Source organism: Excalfactoria chinensis, chromosome 4 (genome assembly GCF_039878825.1).
Source record: "Excalfactoria chinensis isolate bCotChi1 chromosome 4, bCotChi1.hap2, whole genome shotgun sequence".
Classification (NCBI taxonomy): Eukaryota; Metazoa; Chordata; class Aves; order Galliformes; family Phasianidae; genus Excalfactoria; species Excalfactoria chinensis.
Genome location: NC_092828.1, coordinates 77,656,334 through 77,680,664, shown reverse-complemented (window position 1 = coordinate 77,680,664; position 24,331 = coordinate 77,656,334). Strand labels below are relative to the sequence as shown.

Genomic DNA, 24,331 nt, shown 5'->3' with positions numbered 1-24,331 from the left:
CGTGTTATAAAATTAATTGAAACTATTACTAATTTTAATTAGCTAGCTTTAACTTTAAAAACTCTGTCAAAACATCCCTTGAAGGTTTTCTAGTGAGGTGAGCTTCTCCTTGATCAGCTGCTCATCTCTTGGAAGGTTGAATACAAGCAGAATTTATTGCAGTTGGTCAGTCGTCTGTTGGCAGACAAAACAATCCTGAATATTGTTTTGAATTCGTGTCTGTCCCTGCATTTTGGATATATTTTCCTTCAACATTTTGTCATATGAATAAGCCACTTGTGATTTATTTAGTAGACACAGTGAAGCAAGTCAGACATTTAAACCTCTTCACGGGGAAGCTCAGTAAAACCCAACCAAATGACTGGAAAATAGTTCAGTGAAAAACTCTGCAGCTGAGGTGCTTCCACTGACATTCAGCTGTTCAGTTTATATATTGCTTGGAGAGGTGAACGTATCCATGTAAAGTTGAAGATGCAGTGCATTACTGCAGTGTTATGTATAGCTACTAATTGCAAGAGACAACATGTAAGCCTGAAAACTAGTTTTTGATCTTGCAGAGGTGAGTTATAACTCAATTTTGGTAGAGTTTATGAGATGAATTGGCTCTTAAAACTGAAGAGCTTTCAGTTCAACAGTTACTTCTAATTTTCGTTTTGCTGTGCTGAAACTAAAAATAAGATTCATATCTTGACAACTGTATGTTTGTAGCTAGTCCTTTCTTATTTACTTATAAAACACATCATTCATGGAAGTACAGCTGATAATGTTTTATAGAGAAGGGCTGAAACCTCTTGTAATAGGGATTATCTTGGTCAGAGGTTGCCAGAATCAAGCAGATGTAGACTTCAAGGTAAACTTGCAATAGTCACATCAGTAAGATTTATTGAGATTAATCTGCCTCATGTATCTAAGAAGGTTATACCAGACAGCTGGCGGTGAAAACTAGTGCTATGAACTGGGGACTTGATTCATCATAAGCATGTGTATTAACCAAGTGTTTTCTCTGTCATTTATTAACTTTATTCTGATGCTGCAACTATTTCTGATACAGTCATGGAATCTCACAATTAGTTGAAGAACCAGATAAATTTGTAGCACTAAGTTCTGTTTCTGTATACTGAAGTGAGCCATGCCAAGGTGCTTGTTAGTGTGATTAGAGCAGACTTGTTAACAATTTTATTTGCTTGAATTTTTTGTCTTGATATCATTCCAACTGCATGCAAGAATTTCAAGCAGGGAAGAGCAAGTATTTAGTAAGTCCTCTTCATGTACTGATGCAAGTTTAGGAGTTGGTTCATGTTGGTTTTGTTCATATCTCAGTGGGGGCAGTGTCACTGATTCATGTGAATGTATCACCGTCTGGATAAGTGCTGAGGTGTTCCTATGAAGTTGTACCTATTAGAAAATATTAGTGATTCAGAGATCACTCATGAGTAAAATCCCTAACTTTATTCTTATTTTTATAATCTGTCTGTAGATGCAATGTGCTGCTTCACTGAAGTTTTCCTACAGGAGTGTTTACTTGAGAAAGCTAGAGAGGCTAACTTACCTCACTGCATCTGTTCCATGGAGGTTAGGAATTGGAGAAAGAAGTCTGTATCATGAAGAAATGATATAGATACTAAGTACTAATCAATTCTCCATTGTGAAGGAAAACTTTCTGTTTTTCCTGGTGAGAAAAATGAGGGACAGGCCTGTCTGTGGAAATATTTCAAGTGTAAGCATTCTGGAATATGAAGGGGCCAGAAAGTGTAGAATGCCTTTACGCATCTTGATAAGATGTACTGCTATTTCTGTGTTGACTAAGCCTGAAATATGAAGTACTTCTGTGTCGGCATATTAAATTGATGCTACAAAGAATTGCGTGAGCTCCTTATTACACCTTGTAAGTCCTTCTTGCGCTGCCAGATGTTTATATATAAAATATCAAGGCCTGGATCTTCTTGCTGCTTTGCTGTGATTGAATCATATGTTTACAGTTCAGGCTTCTCATTTCATACTGTGCCATTGGAAAGCTAAAAAAACTGCTTGGATTTGGAACCTTATTTTAGGAAGAATTCTTTTTCATTTTAGATACAATAAAATCAAATGCGAGTTGTGTTTGACAGTCACCAGTATACCTAATAACTTAATAGGAAAATACTAGTTTGTATTAATTATACAGAGGGTATATCTCTAAATGACTCAATAATTTCAGTGCTGTATAAACTTATTTTTTTTCTGTGTCCTTTGATATAAAAGGAAATGTATATTCTCCTTTAGAGCTTGCTGACTTCTGGTAGAAATTATTGGACACAAACCACAACTCGGCTTCCCATTCAAAAACATTAAGCATTGTCAGTCACAGGTTGTAACACCAAGACCTTCATCCCTTAAGCTAGTAAAAGTAGAAGCTGACTGTTCCCAAAGAGGGACAAAGGGCAGGAAGTGTTAGAAGTAATCCTTTATGAGGAGGAACATCTTAGAGATACTCAGCTTTATTCTTGTTAGGCGTAAGTGGACCTTTAGAATCAATATTCTAAATAATTCAATATCAACTTTCTCCTGCAGTCAGTTAAATCTTGCAATAAATAGTTGCGTTAAAAATGAACTGAGAATGAGGAGCAGTCACTGCCCTGTGGTGGCTTGGGGTAAAAAGCATTTGAAAATTTGTGTACAATTTGGCTTAAAGTTCTTGGAAAATTGAAGTTTAGAACAGGAAACTCTTCCCAAATATAAGCAGTTATTTTTCCTTTACTGAATAATCTGGACAGAACTATTTTGTGCAGCCGTGTGAGCATCCTGTAGGAGGGTGGTTCAGCTTCACGTGCTATAGATAAATTTCTACCTTTTCTGTAAGGAGGCTTTCTCCAGGAGTAACCTTTTTTTCTTTCTTGAGTAGAGCAGGGCAATCTGTATTATAATGGTCTGTGTACCAGTGCCACCTCTGCTGGAAAGAGCTTTTGTGAAGTAACTCTTACAGTCCAGATCTTAGCAAATGTAACTTGTATTTGACAAAGCTACTTGTTTTCCATGTAGTTTTATTTCTCTTAGATAATAGAATTCAGGATCTGGTGCCCAAGGCACAATCTTAATTTCTTTGGTTTACCAAAGTTTTGTCACTTAAGAGCTAATGATGTCTTGATCCATCATGTTGTTCTAAGAGCCTCTCCAAAAGCTAAAATGCATGGGCTGTGGCATTCTTGTATTTTCTCATTCTGTTGCTGGTGGGTACTCAGGAGGCCCCCACATCTTAGAAGCAAAAGGATTGGTGAAGAAAATTGATGCCAGCTTTCAAGAGCAAGGAAGCTAATTCAGGGAACAATTTCATCCAAGGTTAATGGAAGAACAGACCTCCAACACAGTATCAATTGGATCAAGCTTAAAGCAATCAGTTATGCCCTAGTAGCTATAACTCCACTCCTGGTCAGCCAGGCAGCACTTGGTGATGTTTTACAACGCTTTCTCATTGGCTTTTATCAATAAGGAGGGAGAAACAAGTTTCTCAATTGCATTTCTAGAGTGATAGTCTCTGTGCCTAAATGAGGGAAAGATCTTTTCAGAAGCTACAAACAAAACATTGTTGAGGGTTCTGTTGCAGTTACTAGTGAAGAGAAATGAAGCATATGACATACGTATGTGTATGAATCCTGTGGAGGTTAGCTAAGTGTACTGTTGTGTTTTTGACTGCACAGGAAGGATCTTGTGACTGTCCCAAAGTGTGTGCTGCGCTTTCATATTTTCTGCATATCTCTTCTTTGGAGTAGTCTGTATATTATGGCTTACTTTAAAAAGCAAACAAACAAAACAAATCCATTGAAGTCTCAGTTGAGGCATTTCATGGATTTCCCAATTACTGATGTAGATTCTCTAAACCAAAGATTTAATCTAAAGGTTTGGAACAGTAGTGAATGCCATTGCTGGTTCATAGAGCTCATGAAACTATAGTCTCATGTATCTAAGTCCTGCCAGATTTACTCTATACTGCTTTTCAATTTCTGTAATTAATGAAGAACAACTCAACCATTTAAATGGTTAAACTAAAGATCCCGACTGAGAATGTTAAGTTACACTTAATATTCTCCTCGAGTCTAACAGTGACTTCTTACTCTAGGTGAGCAAAAACTGCTATCTGTAAGTAGTAGACAAGTAATCATGCCCATAGTGCACTGTGTACGTTAAGTGAATCGCCAGGCTGACAGCATGATGTATTCTTTTGTGAAGGTACTGCTCTTACTCTGGAGAGGGGGGATAACTGCAGACCTAAAATTCTCATGAAGACGTTAGTGTGCAGCTAACCCAAGTTGTTCGTGCCCTCCAACACCTGCTGTTTCCACTGTCAGTTCTGTCTCACGTCAGTGGTACCAGTACAGCTGCACCTGGGGCTGCACTGTAAACAAAATCTGTGAAACACTTCTTCTGCTTTTTTAATCTTGTCCTTTAATTGAATACATACCATAAGTGTCTCATAATAGTAGACGTGTAGGATATAAATCCCTTTTACTGCATTACCTATTTAAACAGCCAGTAGATCTTTTTAGAAGAGATTTTAGTAAAATTACTACTGAGCAACTTGTTAGATCTTGGGCTATGCTTCTTTTCTGAGGCTAGTGTTAAGTCGAAGCCGTTTAACTGCATCTGAACATCTAATGAGTGGAAGAAGAATTTATGGAACAGCTGAGTTATTAAACATCTAGGTGATGTCATTCAAAGGGACACTGCTTGTGGAGATACTCTATTTTCTTTGCTGCTTTTCCAGATATAGTGAGAATATACTTATTTTATAGAGCATAACTGCATGACAAAGAAGACGTTGATAGCAATTCCACTTTGAAGATGTCCATCTGATAGATAATTGTTCCATCCCTACCAGGACTCTTTCAATTGTGAATTACACCTGCACTGAAACAGACCTTTAGTGAGTTCCTGGGTGTTCTTTTGCAGCTTTTAATCAGTTCCGTCTTAGACCAAATCCAATTGTAATTCTGAGACCTGTGCATTCATTTACCAACAGTGTAGAGGAGACAGCATCATGCAAAACACAGTTTGGCTTGCACAGATTTTCAGTGCCAAAATGGCCCCCAAATTCCCTCAGTTTATAAGTCTTTGTATCTGAGGGGATATAGTTACAGCACATCCCTTGAAAATTGGGTATCATTATGCTTGCATGTGCTCAACCTGCTTAGAGACAGCAAGGTGCCTGGAGAAGATGTTGGTGATGAGCTTTAACTCAGAGATGGTAGTGTTTGCAAATGATATGTGCTGTGCTATTAGTGAGAGAGAAAAAAGAGTAACTAAAATGTTGCATTAAAATGGTGATGTTAATAGGCAAAATATTAGTGAATGCAGTTTAGCATTCATTATTTTAGTAACATAAGAGTATTAAAAAGTTTAATGACAGGGTAAATTTTTTTAAATGCACGTTGCTAACCGATTTCTAATTTTCTTTCAATTTTTAAGGTATCTTAGCACACTAAGATCTAAAAAAAATGCATGTGTTGTTTCAGGTCTGCCTGAATCTATTATTGCAGCAGCATGTGCCAGAAGTGGCCAGCGGGTTCTTCATGTTGATTCGTAAGTTACTCCAATAGTTTATCTTTTTAAGGGTTAGATTGGCTAGAAGTTTATCTGTGTCTTGGTCACTGTGTCCTTGTATCCTGTGTTCACCTGGCATTAAGGAATCTTAAATTCCAATTCTATTTTGATGTGGTTTCCATCCGTAAAGCTTGCAATTTTTGCATGTGATGTTAGTAATTTGTAACATATGTGATATGGTCAAGTGTGCTATTGGTAGCTCCTTTTCTTATATATATGGGAGTGGTTCCAAGTTTAATGCCCTTCCCTATTATGTATCCCATTGTGTGAGGGTATTAAACTGAGCCATTATTATTTGATGATTGATGTTTTACTGCTGTCTTCTTTGTGTCAATTTTGAGTGCCTATAGAAGATAGTACCAGTGTTTTTTGCATTTTAGTCAGTTATCATAACATCTGGCTGATAATGGATTAACAGAGTACTCTTTGTTTCTGTCTTTATCAGATACTGAGTAAGTTTGAGCGCATAACACCTCTGTCCTTCTTCTATACTTTAAAATAAAAGGATTTGCAGGAGCACTTGGAGTAGTATATTTCATAGCTTCCTTTCATTTTACTACTTCTCTTTACTAATTAGCCGAAGATAGCAGTTTTCTAACAAACCTTATAACTTTACACCATGATGTGCGCTGCTTTTAAGGAAAAATAAGGATCTATAAAGCCTAGTTAATTTGTATACCTGCTCAGCAAAATTTAGTGTCATGACTCAACTCTAGAGCTTTGGTTTCTGAGGCACATGAGATCAAATTCTTGAGCTTCAGATAATTAAGACAACCCTTTAAAATAACCCTCTCTCCTATCTACTCCTTCAGGGCTCTGAATTTCTCCTCTGACTTTTGAGAAAGTCTTGGTTGCTACTGAGCAGCATTTGAGGCTGTTTTACTGTCCATGCTTTTCTAGTTGATAACAAATGGAGTGTATTTCATATGACTTTCATGCTAGTTACTATCATTATGCCTGATATAGTTCATTATACATTACCAAGGTATGATTTACATAGATTTTTATTTTTGGCAGCCTCATCTTGTCTTAATGGCAGCAGTCTCCTACTCCCTTTGACGTATCCGCCAATTAACCCGACTTATCCCGGGACCTCGACTGTCCGGGGGAGAGACACAAACATGGATGCCATGATGTCTTCTCTCAATTTATTGCTGCATCACACTCCTTATATACCATCCTAAATCCCACGCAGACACGTACACCCGCTACGCAAAACCCGATGCACGCGAGAGAATCTGTACATACACCTACCTAAACCCCCTGCCCACTAACTCTTAACCTACAGGCCTAACTCAGCTATTCTAGAACACTCCGTCTACTCAGAACTACTGTATGCACTCATAAATCCTTACAAAGACAACTTAGTACCCCAACATCCCTCTCTACTTCTTCAGTCCGGTCATTTGTGTGCTTACACAGTATAATTTCTTGGGGCTGGATGCTGCAGTTGTGAGAAGGGGTTTAAGCAGTAAGCAAGGACTACCTAAGTGGCTCTGCTGTTGCTAAATATCATCATAGCATAGAATGCATATTAAATTTATGAGGTTAAACAAATTTCTGCACTTTGTCTCAACTGTGGTAAATTGCACCTGTACCCACACCTTGGTTTAGAGACTTCATGTGGATAGTGTATGTGATTTCAATTTTCCTTGAGCCTCAATACCAGGAGCTTAATAAGGATACACTTTCTCCACTTCGGTTATTCTGGATTGTACTGATTTGAGCAAATACGCTCAAATTTTTATTATGATAAAAAATGCTTCCTTTTTTTTTCTTTTTTTTTTCTTTTTTTTCTTTTTCTTTTTTTCTTTTTTTTTATTAATTCCTTTCTCCCATGGAGTTATTTTGCAACTCTTGTGCAGGCTACAAGCTCCTTAGATCAGGAAAAGGTGTTCTTACATTAAGTGGTTTTCACTCCAAAGTAGCTGACATTTTGATTGGTGCATGTGCAACCCCCCAAACAGGAAAGCATTTCATAACATCTGCTTTTCTTGCTCAAGCATAATAATGTTCTTGCAAAAATAACAAGAATAAAAAGTACACACATAAAAAAACCTGATGCCATTTGAATTTCAAGTGAATAATTGGATCTCTGCAAACTTCTGAAGACTTCATCTGAATTAGAACATTGAAATTTTACCTTATGTATGTCCAGTTTAATATGCTGATTTCCTGTTAAATTTTCAAGCTTTGTTTTACTTGAGTTTATTGAAAACTGATCAACGAAAATTTGTATATATTCAGAATACCACTTCAATGATCTGCATTGCTCCTGTCATGAAGGATTGAAGTTAGAATTGTTTTCAAAGCAGAAGTAAATGTGTTTTGGGGTTACTAAAATACTTGTGTTAGTTGTACTACTTCAATTAATTTCTGTTTTCTACGGAGGTCTGAGTTAGGTTAGGTACAAGGTTTAGAAAACATATATGAATGAAGTCTTTGTTTATAATTTGTTTGCATTCATTATCGTTTTATTACTTTTAATCTCCAGCCATGTTTGTATTTATCATAATATACTGGATAGGTGATTATGGTAGATAGTTTTGAAGTGGCTTATTATAAAATACTAAGTTCTAAGTTTGATTTATAAACACTGTCCAAGCATTGCCATCAACAGTAGCTAATCTTATTCAAAATAGTCACTTCACTGCAGTGTTGCCATAAATTCCTGTAGATGGATTTTAAACTAGAGGTAGCTTCTGCCAAGTAGTAATTGAAGGAGCTCTATTTCTCTGTGCCAGCTATCTGTCTCAATAAACGTAAAATCTGTGGTTCTTTTTAGAGGGCTACATTTACTGTAGGTATTAATGAGCTGTTGACATGTGAATTTTCAAGGATAGATATTAAATGATTTAGAGAAGTAATTTGCAATTTAAAATGTGGAGATCCGCACCTCGTTTAAACTAAGAGATGTTGAAGGAAGGCAGAGCAAGACTAGAAGTTGATTACTTTAAGTGACTGTAACTCCCACAGTAATTGTTCATGTGCATAGGATATTCTCCTGGTGGTTCACTGTTTTCTAATTTTGGTCCTTTGCTTATCATCTTCTTGGAGGAATAAAATTATGTACTGGCTTCTTTACTGAGGATGAGATAGGGGAGGTGAGGTATGTTTAGCTGCATGTTTTTAATTTGATTTTCAGCATCTACAATATAGTATTTTAAGATTGTAATTGTATTCATGTCCTTCTTATCTTTGCATGTAGAGTTGAATTTGAAGACTGTCAAGATAGAGGATTTTAACTTCTCTTTTATTCTTAATTCACTTTCTCTTTTGCATGTCTCTTTGCTTGTTGTGAACTTGTCTTTCTTATTTTTTTATCTTGATTCACATGAGTAGTACTTAAAAGTTCCTGGAGTCCAAAATGGTTTAATCTGAGTATTGAAAAGCTCATCTGTACAGTTTCTTCCACTCTGTACTACATCTGTCTTGGTTTTCTTTTCATAACTTTTCAAAAATAAGTAGTGTGATACAGCCTATGTTTGCATATAGTCTTCTTTTTGATCTATTGTGAAGTGACAGAGTTATGTAAGTACAGCAAACAGGGAAAAAGTTGCTTCTCAAACCAAGTCAATTATTCCAAGAAAAACAGGATTATTTAACTTTCAGAAAATAAACTTTAGAAAAAACAAGCAAACAAACAAACAAAACAAACAAACAAAAAAAAAACCAACCAAAAACAAACAAACTTTTTTAACCATATTTGAAAAGGCAGTTTTATGTTGTTTTGGGATATGAACTGAGGGCAAAGGTATTACAGAATACGGCTTTGTTTCAGCTAATTTGTGATGATTTTTCTTATCTATGGATACAGCATAATCAAGGTAGTACAATTGGCTGCCATCATCACCCTTTTGTTGAGCTGGAGGATCTCAGCAGATATTGAGTTTAATTGTTTCTCTTTGTATGGGAGCTTTCCATCCTCCAGAACACATTTACTGTGGCAGAATGGGAATTTCAAATCCGAGTCTGTGTACTTAATAGGTAGCACATGAAACTTTATGGGTTTGAAACAGAAGTCATTTTGTTTTCAGATCCTTAAAATCGATGTGGCAGTAACTTCTTTTGCAAAAGACAGCTACTCTGATGGCAAGAGACTTCCTTCTGAAAGATCAAATGCAAGGCAGGCACAGAGGCAGCATGAAGTGTCAGCAGCTTTTTGTCAGGCATCACCATCTTTGACCGCTATACCACGGCTGTTAAGAAACAGCTTTAAGAGAGGCGATCTTCTTACATAGGGGTCATCTATGAAACACTCGAATGAAACACGAGTGAGGACAGAAATCATGCTTTCAAAAGTTTTCTTTTCTAAAATTGCATTCTGTCTTCAGCGGGTGATGTTAGGATGGGTTCAGATTCCAGGAACGTTGGCATGTTGGAAACGATTTGCAGTTTTACTGTTGTAGGCTGGGATTTACAAATTCTTTCAAAGTATTTATGGAGGGGGGTGGGGGGGAAGTGATAATAAATGAAGTAGAAGAGAGAATTGAGATTTGTTTGTTTGTTTAGAGGTGAAGCTGTAGTTGGGTTGCATTTCCAAAACCTAAAAAAAAATGCAGGTTGAAAATTCTGATGTTAGCTGTGAAATCCAGGTATGGGATATGAAAAATCAGAACTATAAGCACAGAATTTTAACCCATATGAAGCTCCTCTTAAAACAGGAGATTTGAAGAAATAGTCTTTAGGGAACGACTTACACTATGCAAAGAAGAAAATCCGTTCTTTATCTACTTGACAGAAAAAATATTTTCTGACTGAAGAGTTACTCCTTAAGAATGTGTGTTGACACAGTTATGTATTTGCAGCGTTTCATGGCTTTATCAAGAGGATAATTCAATTATAATCATAAGAAAAGGAAAACTGATTTCCATGCTCTGCTGATACACCAACAGAAGGGAGAACTTCAGTGTTCAAGATTTGGGGATGGTGTTCTAGATTTCATTGGTCTTTGGTTTTGACCATTACTCAAAAGAATTCCTTATTTTAGTCTATTTTCACTGTAATTATAACGAAAATATTTTATTATGAAGGACTCTGAATTGTGAGATGATAAATCAACTTTTTTTCAGATTACTTCAAGAATTTTACAAGAACTTTGCTCATTATCAAAATTGTCTTATCTACTTTACCTTTTATAGCAAAATTAAACAATCCTGTTTAACCATGTAATACAGAGTGGAAAAAATTAAAATGCTGGGGGAAAAACATCTGAAAGTTGGTGCTTCCAGTGGGGATTAATATTTGAGGTTGTGTAACATAACTTGGAAATGGTGCTCAGATGCCAGAAGAGACACAGCTGTGATTCATTTGCCATTTGAGAAAGACTGTACCATCCTCTCAGTACTGATTGAGCGTCAAAATGGAATTATGGGGTGCTGTGTTGAAAACACTGATTCATGTCAGTGCTGATTAAAATGGAAAGCAATTTCAAAGGAAAATCCACCTGATGAATAGAGGAGTGTTTTCATCAAAGATGACTGACAGCTCACAAACTTTTGTAACTTCCTACAAAAGTAATATATTAATTTCTTTCACCAGAAAGTTTTCATTCTTATTATTATTGAATTTATACTGGTATGTTTTCAGGAAACCTAGTTCCGTTTTTAGGCAGGTGTTTTCTGCGATTCCTGTGATCGATGGCCTGGCTTGCACTGACAGCCAGATTGTATTCCATATTCAAGAAAACTTGCAGCTAAAGCAGCAGATTCCCTTAAAAATAAATCTTGGTGACTGTGGTGTTTCACAAGTCCCAGAAGTGGCAGATAATATATGGGGATTGATTCGGTGGAATCTTAAGAAGCGAGACAATAACCTGTGCTGTTTGTTCTAAAAGAAATTGACAATTGTCATCCCATTTAACTATTGTATGCTTCTTTACAGACTGAAATCTAGCAGAATCAGGCATTTAGTAATAGATTCTAAATGATACCAGTTAAAAGTACTTTTTAAGCCTCTCCCATATCATTCACATAATTAATCAATTTTGAACTAACTTTTATAGATTATTGGTGTTTCTTGTTGATAACACCTACAGATGAAATCATTCTTGGAATAACCAAATGGCTGGATAAACAGTTTGAGTTTCCTTCAAGTGTATACCTGCAGTTCATGGCCTTAAACCATGTGGGTTTTTGTTTGATCCGCCTTAATTCAGTAAATGTTATATTTTGTTGTCTTTGCAAAAGATGTCCTATTTATGTTCTTTGCTGTTGCCTTGCAGAAGCTGAAAGACTTTTTTAGGTCAGTTTCTAGTCAGGAACAATTAGGCATTGTTTAGCAGACATCTGTCTTTCATATGCTAAGTAAGCAACTTAGTACAGAGCATAGCTCTGGAACTGTAAAGGGACTGACACCCTTAATGAAGTCTTTGTCAGTACAGATAAGCCTTGTCAAAAATATCCCCATCTCAAGCAGTGGAAGCAGCCACAAATTTTAAGTTTTCCCCTTTATCATACTTATACAATTCAAAAATGAAAGTGGTGATGATAGTGTTTTAAATTCATTGGATTTATTAGTTTTGCATTGCTACCCTCCTTCCAAAATGTTTCTTTTCAGTGTATGCAGCAGCATTAAGAATCCTTTCCGGAGGGCATTTTGGGACCCTTCACTCCTGCTGCCAGCATACAGTGCTGGAGAACAGAGTTAAATCCAAAAGCAGTTTTCTTACTTTGCAAATACTATTGATTTTATCAAACACAATTGATACAGTTGCATTTTTTCCTATCTAGGCTGTTAAATATTTAGTATCTGATAGGTATGGTAACAAAATTCAGTTCACTTTCACCTAAAGTTCTTATAGAAAAAGTCAGAAAGGGGGGGGGGGAGGGGAAATCTGAGACTTAATCTTTGATTAACAGCAGTGCAGTTGATTTTCTTTGATTTAAACAGGTAAACTAGTATCTTCAAGGCAGAAGGGGATAAATATAAACTGAAAAGTAATAAAGTAGGTACGAGCGTTTTCTAAGAATCAGTTCCTTTGGCTCCACCTACAGTTTATACAGCTTAATCATGATTTTGCCATAGCATCTCAACAGTGGGCTGTAAGCGTAATCTGTTTTGTGACACGTAGGTAAACAATAGTGATTTTTCTGTTATTTAGGATAATGGGTAACAGAGTTGTGGATTTTACTCTTTGCAACTGAGATGGCCTTCCCTTTCACAGCTACCTCACAAGTGTTGTTAGGTTAGAGGTGGCATGCAGTGAAATGGTTAACTCAGCTTCAGTCAGAAGCAAAATAGCTATGTTTGTGTAACAAAGCTGGTAAGTCCTGCCCTTCCCAAAGCTGTGTGTGGAACAGGTATGGAAAACCCTTGTTGCCTATTCTAAGAACATAGCTGAAACTTGCAGACATATTAGTTTGGCTCCATATTAAATAAAATGATTGTAGTGATGTACATGATTGAGTTAAAGGATCAGTCTTGGCTGAAGAAGCATAAACTATCTATATTTCTCTTTTACTCACAGCAGTCCATGTGCTTTCTCAGCATTATTCAACTTATCCTCTGAATAATTGGATATTGGACTACAATTTATTTGGTCAGAGATGAATGGAAATTGTATATCTGATTAAGAATTTTGAGATATTACATGAATGTCTATAACTGTAAAGACTGTCATGAAAAGTATTTTGAATGTCTCAAAATTCAGTTCTTTTTTCATTGGGTCTGAAAAGGCTGTGTGATTTCTGTCCATCATGTTTCACCATTCTTTCGTGTTCTTTCAGGCGAAATTACTATGGCGGAAACTGGGCCAGTTTTAGTTTTTCAGGATTATTGTCCTGGATTAAAGAAAATCAGGTAAAAATTTCTCAAATGATTTTTGATGTACTTTAATGTTAAACCCAGTTGTTGGCATAATTTATTACAAGGTATTATCACAACATTCTTTCTCTTTGTGGAACTTTACAAATAAAATAGGTTTCTAAACAGCTTCGCTGCTTAAAGCTCATCCATCTGGTCTAGCATACTAAGAGTTTGGTATGCTTGTTTTATTGATATTGTTATCTGAGACCAAGCAGTCTAGTGATCAATCATACTTCTTGATTCTGGAATTGATGCTGAAACAACAATATTATTGTTTCAATTCCTTTCAAAGCATCTTCTGTAAATTATATTCGGATCTTTTCCCCTTTTTTGTGTTCTTTCAGCTAATTTTTCTTAACTGTAATAAAGGTATTTATTGAACCCTTCCATTGATATGTCCCTTAACCTGGGCAAAATGATAAATGTTGATGGTGTATTTTTCAGTTGTCCAAGTTTGTGCAAAGTTCATTAATTAAATATTAATTAATGCAGTCCACTAGAAATCCTTTGAAGAGGCTGTTTATTTAGAAGTGTGAGCATTTGGTCTGTATTAACAAGTGACTGATCATATTATTTACTGAAGCATTATGAACTTCTTGTTCTTCAAAAAAAATGGATCTTCTTCAGTTTGGTCTCTATAACTGTTTATTATGAAGTGCTGACTTCTGCCATAATCAGTGGAGTTGCTCAGTCTCTAAAGTGAGTGTTCTTTTGTGCAGTTTAGAGTCTGCCGTGTGGACAGATTAACATAATACCCAGATCACTGTATTTTCTGATATGGTCTTCATTCACAGACTTCTCTCTCAAAATTTGGAAATAACCCAGCTGTGGGAAACTTGTCTTACAATTGACTGTATTCAAATTTATATTAAATTTTTAGTGAAACTTGCATTTCTCTGCACATTATTTTCAGATCTCTCAAGCTAGATTTAGCACAAATGTTATTCTGCTATAATAACTAGCTCTAACTTGCTTAACTCCAAAAATCTGTATGGAAAAGGCATTAAAACATTAAAAACAATTCTTTTATTCTTTTTTTTAAACATACAGAGGTACAACAGATTATTTGGGAATAGATTTATATAGATCAAGAACAGCCAGCACAGTACAAAATGTAATTTCATAATTGTTCTTTGTAAGCAAAATACGGATATCAAGGATGAATGTGAAGACTGGAGAAAACTGATCCTTGAGAATGAAGAAGTTATTTCTCTCAACAAGAAGGATAAAACTATTCAGCATGTAGAAGCTTTCTGTTTTGGCGAGTAAGTATAAATTTATAAATATATAAATAATTTCATATGCTCACTGGCATATTATTATTTTGTGCTTTTGGCTTCAAGTACTTCACCCCCCTACCATACTTCCTGTTGGTCTCAAAAAGTAGCTGTGAACTCTGAAATGTTCGTGGTCTGATAGTACTTTTGTTGAAATCACATGCACTTCCTTGAAACCAACTGGTCCTTCTTAAACTACTTTATCTGATTTCGGTATAATTTGTTGGCCAACTTTGAGCAAGTAATTTACATCTCAGTAGAAGAAGATGTTGCATGTGTAATTCCTCATTTGTTATGAACTACCATCTATTGATTTTTTTCATTCTTAATTTGGTTAGTAGGCGTTATTCTCCTACTAAATGTTAAACATATATGTATGTGAAAAAGAGAGATTGTGTAAGAACAGGAAATGCAAATGGACCATAGTTCTCTAACTGTAAGATAGTTGACTATGCTAAAATGATATAGTAATATTTGTCCTTTGTCATTATTTAGATTCACTGTATTTAATCCATTTAACAGTACTTACCCATGATATTTTGTCAACAATTGCATGATCGGAGGCTGCTAGAAACTCAGCAAAAGTTAAAGAGATGACAACCCAAAATGTTTTGTATTTATAGTAAGGTAACTCATCCCTTACTTTACATATGACGTGCAAAAAATCCTTGCTTACTTGGAAATACACAGGTTTCCCTTTATGGTTACCTGTTGCAGAAGTAAATTGTAATTAGTACACCATCTTAGAACTGAGAATGTGGATATCCTAACTGAAGATATCTTTTAGCTCAGTGTTTGTGGAGATGAGATAGGAAGTTCATTTTCAGTTTAGCTCTTTAAGTGGATGTATGATATTTTGTTACCTATAAGCCATGTAGCTTACCACAGTGTCATATTATGTCACTTGAAATTCTAGGAAAACCAGAAAGTAACCTTGTGAAGCAGAAATGTTGACCACTGCACAACAGTAGTTGTGTAAAAACAAATGGTAATTATGCGGGGTCTTAGCTAAATTTTTGAATTTCTTTATATTTATTATTTTTATCTCCTGGATTTTGCTCTAAACTGAACACTGTTCTGAACTCCTGAGAGGTGCTCTAGGTGAACTATGTAAGTTTAACCTATAGTCTTTTAATAAACCTCTTAGGTAGCTGGAGGAAGCACTGCCAAATAGGTACTCATATAAAAATATATATTTATTGAATGTCACAAACAGTTTAACAATAAACAAAAAAACCCAACAAAATAAATAAAAGCAATTTCTGCACTCTGAAGGTCACAGGCTCAGAATATTCCAGATTTGTTTGTTGCACAGAAATGGTTGCTAGACCTTTCCTGCAGGTAGAATGTTATGCTTGTTTTAAAGCAGGTGTCAATTGAGTATTGTAATTATAATCTACTGCCATAATAGATATTGCTCAGAATCAATAATAAGTCAGTTCCTTAACATTAAGATTTCACAGTTTATTAATGTGAGCATTGAGTACTTGAATCTCCCATTTTGTCCTGTATTAAGCATTTACATTAGTCTGAATGCACCATGCTGTCTGTATCATCAGACAAAAAACAGCCAAGTACAAGGAAGAATACAATTTAATAAGCCTAGAAAAGATAGCAATGAAAAAGTTTTCCAGAATAACTTCAAACTTTCTGAGAGTCAATTACTGTTTTCCAGACAACTTAAACATTCTGCCTAGATTGTGTTGTTTTTGCTTAACTTTTATAACTCCTATGAAGTAACCATTAAACATTTATTTTGAAAGAATAAACAGCTGGGTAGCAGTATAATATACACAGTGCAAATCTGAAATGAATGGCCTTAGAACAAAGTGCATCCATCAAAGGAAAAGAATACTGTGTCTACAGCAAGCGGTATTGAAAAAAGGCAAATGGCTGAAAAATAAATAGTGAACACCTGTGCTGAATAAATTAACCAGCTGGTTGGCAATTTTTCATTTGACCTATCTGAAGGGGTTGCTGTTACAAGGCATTAATAAGACACATTCATTTTAAGATATCCCTTTGTTAGTACCATTAATTGATGAATGGTGGAAGATAATATTCTAAATTTACACAACAATTTGTCTGCAGATGTATTATTTTTTTCTGAATTAGGCGAAGAATTGTCAGTACAAAAGTTCAACCAGAGTGATTTTTATAGACAGCTCTTACATTATTCAAGGATATTTGTTCCTATAGGAAGAATGTCATGAATTTAGATTATATACAGGTTTTCGTTATAAAGCGTGTAGAGATGCAAATCATGTAGATTTATATATTTTTTTAGTGGGAATTGAATAGTGAGTTAAAATATGCAAATATACGTTTCTGCTATACTGCTTTTCAGTGGGATTTGAAAAGACAACGTACCGCAAATCCAAAATTTGAACTTTTAAAAGCAAGAAGAGTATGCTTAAAAGGAGAATTGGCTGGACTGTACATTAAGCTTGGGAGAAAGTAGAACCAAGAGTTGTTTGGTTTTTTTGTGTTGTATAAAAATTTATGATGGATTAAATAAGAAATTCACAGTTAGTTACTGCTTTGGTCCATCTTTGCAAACCTCACATTCACAATTCCTGAAAATAATGCAAATAAATTCAGAGAGAACCCTACAATTGAATTGATCTTCATTTGCAGTTTTAGTAGAGAGTACCCTTTAAAGAGCACTTGACAGTGTATTTATCTTTTACACTTTATAGTTATTTAATGTTTGCAGTATAAAGCAAAACCAGATAAAAATCAATGTGCAGAAACAGACTTGTTTAATTAGTTCTTCCTCTCACCCATTCCCTTATTTCCCAGGGCAACACTTTACCCCACTCAGGAATGAGTGCTTCCTGGTGGCTGTGCACAAGCTGTGGCACTGAACTCTTACTTTCATCAGCTTGTAGAAGCTGCTTGAGTTCACATGAGATAAGCGAGCAACAGTATAAAGGAGAGAAATTGTCTTCCTTTCTTATTTTAACAGAAACTTTTGCCTCCTCCTTCCATCTTTAAGTCTACACATGTGTGAGGGACCGTTTTTATATGTGCTGAATAATTCCTTGCTGCTTGGTGAATATTAAGAATCTTGATAGTTACTGAAATTTCGTACTGTACGTGTACAGGTTACCTTTAAAATCATAGTTGTTTAGTTTTCATCCAAGATTATATTGTTTATTTAGTGCATTAATGGCTTGTGGTGTAAAGATAAAAAAGACAGTGTGAAATTATTGCTGAACTCTTTTGATTTACAATGATGCTGATTTGATTCATCTCAGCTGGTAGTATAAAATGAAATTCTAAGTTCAAAAGTGCCACTTTCTAAGGTTGATGTCATTGAAGCTTAAGATAAAGAGAGTAGATGTGATTAAAGGTACAGGTCTGCATAATATGAAGAATACTAAAGAACTGTGTTGTGTAAAAGAACTGGAGTAGATCAACTACTTGTGTGGTCACGTCCCTCTTTTTGACTGACTGCCTACATCCTACTTATGTTAGAAATTAATCAGAACTATGTGCACACTTGCAACGCAGAATAACAATGTTGTTTCATGGAGGAACTTTGTTCTGTATGGCTTTTAACTTCTACAGCCAAACAGAATGCAAGATTGCTGATGAAGTTACCAGAATTTTTTAACTTCAACTTCAGTTCAGAATTCCATGTTTCTCATAAGGATGCACTACAGTGATGCACTGGAAGTAGTCTTAGTTATATAAAGAACTTCTGTTTTATCCTGCAAGCCTGTTGGAGGTGGTGGTATTATTTTACATTGTATTTTATAATTACAGAAAACCCAGTCAGTGTTTCATTACTCCGTTTATTTTGTTTATGAAAGTCTGTACCATGTACAACTATGTGAGTTTAGATTTTCTTGTTAAGCTTGTTCTGTGCTCTGGTTTTGTTAAATAAGGACACAAAAGTGTTCTATTTTATCTTTCTCCTGTAAACGTACTTCTCTTGAATCAGCCTAAGAACCAGACTACTTTTGCAAGTGATACACCTGATTTGGCCAGGATAAAGAAATTCTAGTGCTTTTTAAGAAGGGGTTGAGGTTTCCATTCCTGGCACAGGCTCAAAGCTTTAAAGAAGATTTAAAGACTCTAAAAGTTTTTTGTTTTTTGTTTTTTTTCTCTTCTTCTCCTTGTGCTTTTAATCAGTCAGGATGCAGATGAAGATGTTGAAGAAGCCGGTGCATTGGCAAGGTTGCCTGTCTTTGGAGCCTCTGTTGCCGAGGAGGTTGCTGAAGAACCAGAAAAAGAATGCTCAACACTGGAGAGTGCTGTACCTGGGGCTGAGAACTGTGAATCAGAAAATGCTATGAGCATGGATCCAGCAAGTGCTGCAGAAGGGAACGTTTCGGAAATAAACTCTGAGAATGAAAGTTCTCATAATACATCTTCAGGTGAATCCACTCTGGAATTGGGAAAAACTGAAGATGTGCACTCAGAAATTTCTGCCCAGGAGCCAAAGAAAATCACGTATTCCCAAATTGTCAGAGAAGGCAGAAGATTTAATATTGATTTAGTTTCTAAGGTAGGAACTTCGTATCTCTTTTCAAACAGCTACATTTACTTTGCTTAATATGCTGAAAATTAAAAAAATATATGTTTCGTTTTTAAGAAGTCTGTTACAGTACTTTGAGGCATTCTGTTGACAAATAAGAAAGTATTAGTACTAATAAAACAAAGGAGGTATTTCATACGAGTTTTTTTACTGTTTGTAATAAAGTCATAAAGCATAGCTCTGGAATCTGTAAAAATAAATTTCCTGAAATTTTTCGTTCAAGTGATATTCTAGTATTTCAATACAAGGATTAAAAAAACAAACAAACAAAAAGCAGGAATGTCTCATCTAAATGAAGAGTTCTGTTTTTAAAGTGAAAAGAGAATTTCTGTCTGGGGGTATCTCATTGTTTTTAATGAGACTTCTCTGTGAAACTCTCTTATTCTCTGTCTTCTTTCTCATCTGCTTTGGTTTTCTGGTACCTGAACCACTGAATTGTAACTGATTTTATTGGAAGGAGAAAATAATTAGCTAAACCGTAACACAAAGCCTGAGTAAAATTACTGTCTTAAGTTCTTGCTGTTGTGCCTTTTACTTAAAGAAGACACCATTATTCTGATATACTCTCTGATATACATTATTCTGTCATACTCTTTAATCTCTAAAATCTGCCTTTTGGCTAATGTCCAGTAAAAGTCCCTGCAAATTTGAGTTAAATGGCATTTTTTGTAACCTCTGTGTTATTTATGTGCTATTTAGTGGGAAGGTTTTCTTTTAAATTCATTTTGTATTATTTTGCAGCTACTACATCTTGATTTTTTTTTTATTCAGATTTTACTTTGTGTGTACTTGTAAACAGTTACGGAAAATATCTTACAAATGAGTACTATTGGTGTCGATGTTTCTTTTTCTTTGATGTAAGCATTCTCTCTTTACTCATTACATTATTTTTCTTCATTGTGCAGCTGCTTTACTCCCGAGGTCTCTTAATTGAACTTCTGATTAAGTCAAACGTTAGCAGATATGCAGAGTTCAAAAATGCAACACGAATTCTTGCCTTTCGGGAAGGAAAAGTAGAACAGGTATCTTAGAATTGTGTACTGCATGTGTTTATTCTCATCTTTTTAAAGTAAAACAAAACAAGAACAAAAAACAAAACAAAAAAAAAACAAAAAAAAACAAAGCTTGACTTTGGTTTCATGAGAGTTTTGTAACAGTAAGCTAGTATTTTCCCTTTTCCCTCAAAAAAGGAAAGGGTTTTTATTTCTTTCTCAGAATTAGAAAGATTTGTAAATGGTATACCCAAATATTAAAGCGCATAACAAGAAACTAAAAACTAATTAAAGTAAGACTGGATAAGCATGTGCATTCCAGTAAGTTATTGTTGTAAATCTTTGCCTAGTCATATATTTAGACCATGATTTACTCAGCGGTTAATTCTTAACGACTCACAAGTCTTAGCTTTTTGGCTCCCTGGCATAGGCTTCAGGAGGAGTCACTGGTCTGATAATGGTAAGAGATGATGTTTGGCACCATTAATTAATGCAGGTTTTTTTCATTAACTCTACATTCAGAGATACAAGTTAAATTGACAAGAAATAGAGGGAAAAGAAGGGAAAAAAGATTTTAGTATATTTTTGTGGAAAATAAGTAACTTTTCTTGTAGTGGTGTTCAGAAATAATTGAAATATATAAGAAAATAAATGTAATAGAAGATAACTGATTATGTGTGCCCTGGTGGCGCAGTGGTAGAATTGCTGCTTGCAACACCGATGGCCCGGGGTTCGAATCCCCCCTGTGGTGCAGGGGGTAGAAGTGCCGCTTCGCTACACAGAGGGCTCGAAACCCTGGAGTTGGACTCGATGATCTCTAAGGTCCCTTCCAACTCGCGTGATACTGTGATCTAGCAAATTTTCTTTTCCTATGGTGTAGTTCTGTGCTTTCCATACCTGGAGTATTGAAAGTATCTGAAATTATTAAAAATACATGTGTTTTTCAGGTACCTTGTTCTAGAGCTGATGTCTTCAACAGCAGGCAGCTTGCGATGGTGGAAAAACGGATGCTCATGAAATTTTTGACATTTTGCCTGGAGTATGAGCAGCACCCTGATGAATACCAAGGTAGTGTTTCGATGAACAGTATACATCCTTGCCTTGTGAGTTCATTCAGTCAGGCAAAATTTTGATAGCTCTCCTTTGTTTTCACTCTACTTATTTTTAAGGTTTTATTTTTAAAGTATACTTACACCTTTTCACTTTCATGTTGAATTCTTGTACCTAAATACTTGTTCTTCTGTTTCCCTCAGCATCATTTATTATTTACATTTTTCTTTAACAAGTTCTGTATTGCAGTAAGTAAGGTTTCAAGATGTTTCAGATGTTTTTTGCTTTTTTTTTGTTTGTTTTTTCTCTCACGTATTTTTTAATATGGTGCGAGATATCTGATTTTTCTTCTCAGCTTCTTTGAATAAGATGCACTTGTCATTCAGTGACTTGCATGGCCATGTGTGAGGTAGTAAGATGCTTTCATAATAACATTCATTGAGTCTTAAGAAGAATACGTGGCTTGATAATACTGTGCACAGCATTGGTGGAAGGTCTTCTGATTCCTGTGAGTTTTCACGTAGTTGAAATTAGCTTAAGAACAAATCCTGAAGAAATACTGGATTTTATTAAGTTAACTGATATTTTTAGAGATGTCTAATTAGGATGCAGTGCTTACGTTAACTGTCTTAGGAGACAGGTTTTTTTTTTGAATTAAAAAGTGTATCAGCGATAAGATTAATTTAAAGGGGAAATTCCTCATCCCTGGCTTTTGTTTATCTCATCCTTTTTTATTTTTTGCTGGGAGTAAGTGAACTAAAAAAATGATTTGAATGGCTCTTCTGTGCATATATGTACAATCTAATAACTAAGTCAGTTTGGTTTCAGTATGTGTGTCTTTCATGTGATCTGAGTAATTTACCATCCTCAGGCACTTCAAAACCAATGAATTTATGTGCACAGTTTCTCACGTTTCTTGCAACTTAGAAACATATTTAGATGAACATAGCAGAATAAATAGAGGTAGCCATATTTAGATGTTGCACTTTAGAGTGTTTGTCTTATGCAATGGGATTGTGTTATTCTGAAATACTTTAATAATGTGGTATTTCTTCTGAGAATTTTCTTTATCCATTTTGAGCAATGCTTGTTGAACTCATTTGCTTTTATAATTATCTTTGTGTATTTTAATATAGTTCAGCCTAAAGAAAAATATTTCTGTGAGAAAATTCAGGTGTTGTGCTACGCCCTTTACTTGAATCTACCTTTTTTTTTTCCTCAGACTACAAGAACAGTACATTTGCTCAGTTCTTAAAAACACGAAAATTAACGCCTAGCTTGCAGCACTTCATTCTTCATTCTATCGCAATGGTTTCGGAAAACGATTGCAACACTCTTGAAGGTCTTCAGGCAACAAGAAAGTTTCTTCAGTGCCTTGGCCGGTATGGCAACACACCATTTTTGTTTCCTCTGTATGGTCAAGGAGAGATTCCACAGTGTTTTTGCAGGTAGGTCTTAACATTTTATTTTAACACCCATCTTCAAAACAGGAAATATTTGGTAACCTTATGGTGATAGAGGTCATCCAATAGAAGACATCTCACTACAATTTCATGTTGGTTTTGTTGACTTTGTATTTTCATTGGCTATGGAACGTCTCAGAAAAAAAAAGTCACGAAGTGATGAGTCTCAAAAAAAAAAATCATATTTTAGTAAAAATAATTATAGGGTAGTCAAGCACTCTGCTATGAGATCAGGAAACTAGGTTTTGAAGAGTGTTTCATTGAGAGAAGCAGAAATGCTGTAAATTATGCCATTTTAATACTTGTAATAAAATGAAAATTATTCCGGAAATGTAATGGGTGATGATTGCAGTCAATGTCTGCATTTGGTAATAGGGAAGTAGACAAGAGTTTATTTAAGTTGTACTTGACTGTTCCTTTTTAAAACTGACATATTTATTCAAATTTCCAATAAGGATTCTGGGCATAATCATGTTATAGAACTGGTGTTTATGGGTGTTAGAGATGTCTTTCTGTCTTATCAGAGCATTATGTTACTAGATACAAGTACATGACGAATAGATAAAATGTCGAAGGATTATCAGAGCGACTACAGAAGCACAAGTCTTGCCATCAGTCTCCTTAGACATTCTTGGACTTCAAATACCTGAAAAAAAGATTGCTGAAGTTCAACTTAGAATTCTCATAATATTTTTTTTCTTGCAGAATTTAAAGCCCTTTGGCTTCATTTGGTTTAATAGTCAGTACAAGCAATTTTCTGATGTACACCAGCAATATATTTCAAGAACTAGAGACCGCGGTGTCTAGAGGGTCTTATCGGAAAACTCTGACAATCACAGGAAATCTTCAGCTAGATTGAACACCATACCCATTGTTTGCTGCATTTTGGTTTGGTTTTGTTCAATTGCAAGTCTTATAAATATGATGAGGAGAGTATATCAGTTGTTGAAGCAAGCTACTCATAGATTAAGAAATCACGTTTTTGAAAGATTTGTATAAAGACTATATAAATCACTTAGGTAAAATATTAGGAAGTTTGGAATGGGTTTGTTTTTAAGTGAACAGCTAGAAGGCAGGCACCATTTTTTAAATTATTTTGTTTTTTATTTTTATTAATCCCAATTAATATGTCTGGTCTGCCTGGGGTATTTTGTCTTTTTAAAACTGAGAAGTATTGGAGGAATGCTATTCAAACTGTGTGGTAAAGTAGTAATGCCACAACCAATACATCATACCCTACAGTTTTTATCACCAGGTTATCAGAGTAAGGTGTCACCTGTTCTGTGATTTCTAACCGCTGTTCTATATTCTGTTTTAATGTAAACCTCTTAAGCGTTTCTTGCAGCCAGTTACACTGTGTGTTCTCATCAAGGCTACTGTTATAAATGGCATGCATGCATATTTATGTGAATGAGTCAAAGACATTTGTAAGTCACATCCCTGCATTCCAAATGAATTCTGCATAAACAGTACAACATTTCATAACTATTGATGACATTTGAGTGAGTAAAAGCGATGTTAGTTCTTTATTGGTTTAAACAGGTATGGTTTAGGAGAGAAAATTAAACTTTTATATCACTGTAATGTACCTCCCAATATGACGAGGTACAGATGTGAGATTTC

The 24,331-nt window shown here is 35.2% G+C and overlaps 1 protein-coding gene across 1 annotated transcript in view; it reads left to right on the top strand.

The window, feature by feature from the left end:
• CHM (CHM Rab escort protein) overlaps positions 1 to 24,331 on the top strand; it is a 56,146-nt gene that overhangs the window by 4,843 nt on the left and 26,972 nt on the right. Inside the window, exons 2-8 of the mRNA XM_072335427.1 lie at positions 5,487 to 5,553; positions 13,302 to 13,374; positions 14,521 to 14,645; positions 18,798 to 19,173; positions 20,109 to 20,225; positions 21,143 to 21,263; positions 22,468 to 22,693. Of these exons, the coding sequence (XP_072191528.1) occupies positions 5,487 to 5,553; positions 13,302 to 13,374; positions 14,521 to 14,645; positions 18,798 to 19,173; positions 20,109 to 20,225; positions 21,143 to 21,263; positions 22,468 to 22,693 (1,105 nt within the window). The remainder of the gene's footprint in view (positions 1 to 5,486; positions 5,554 to 13,301; positions 13,375 to 14,520; positions 14,646 to 18,797; positions 19,174 to 20,108; positions 20,226 to 21,142; positions 21,264 to 22,467; positions 22,694 to 24,331) is intronic.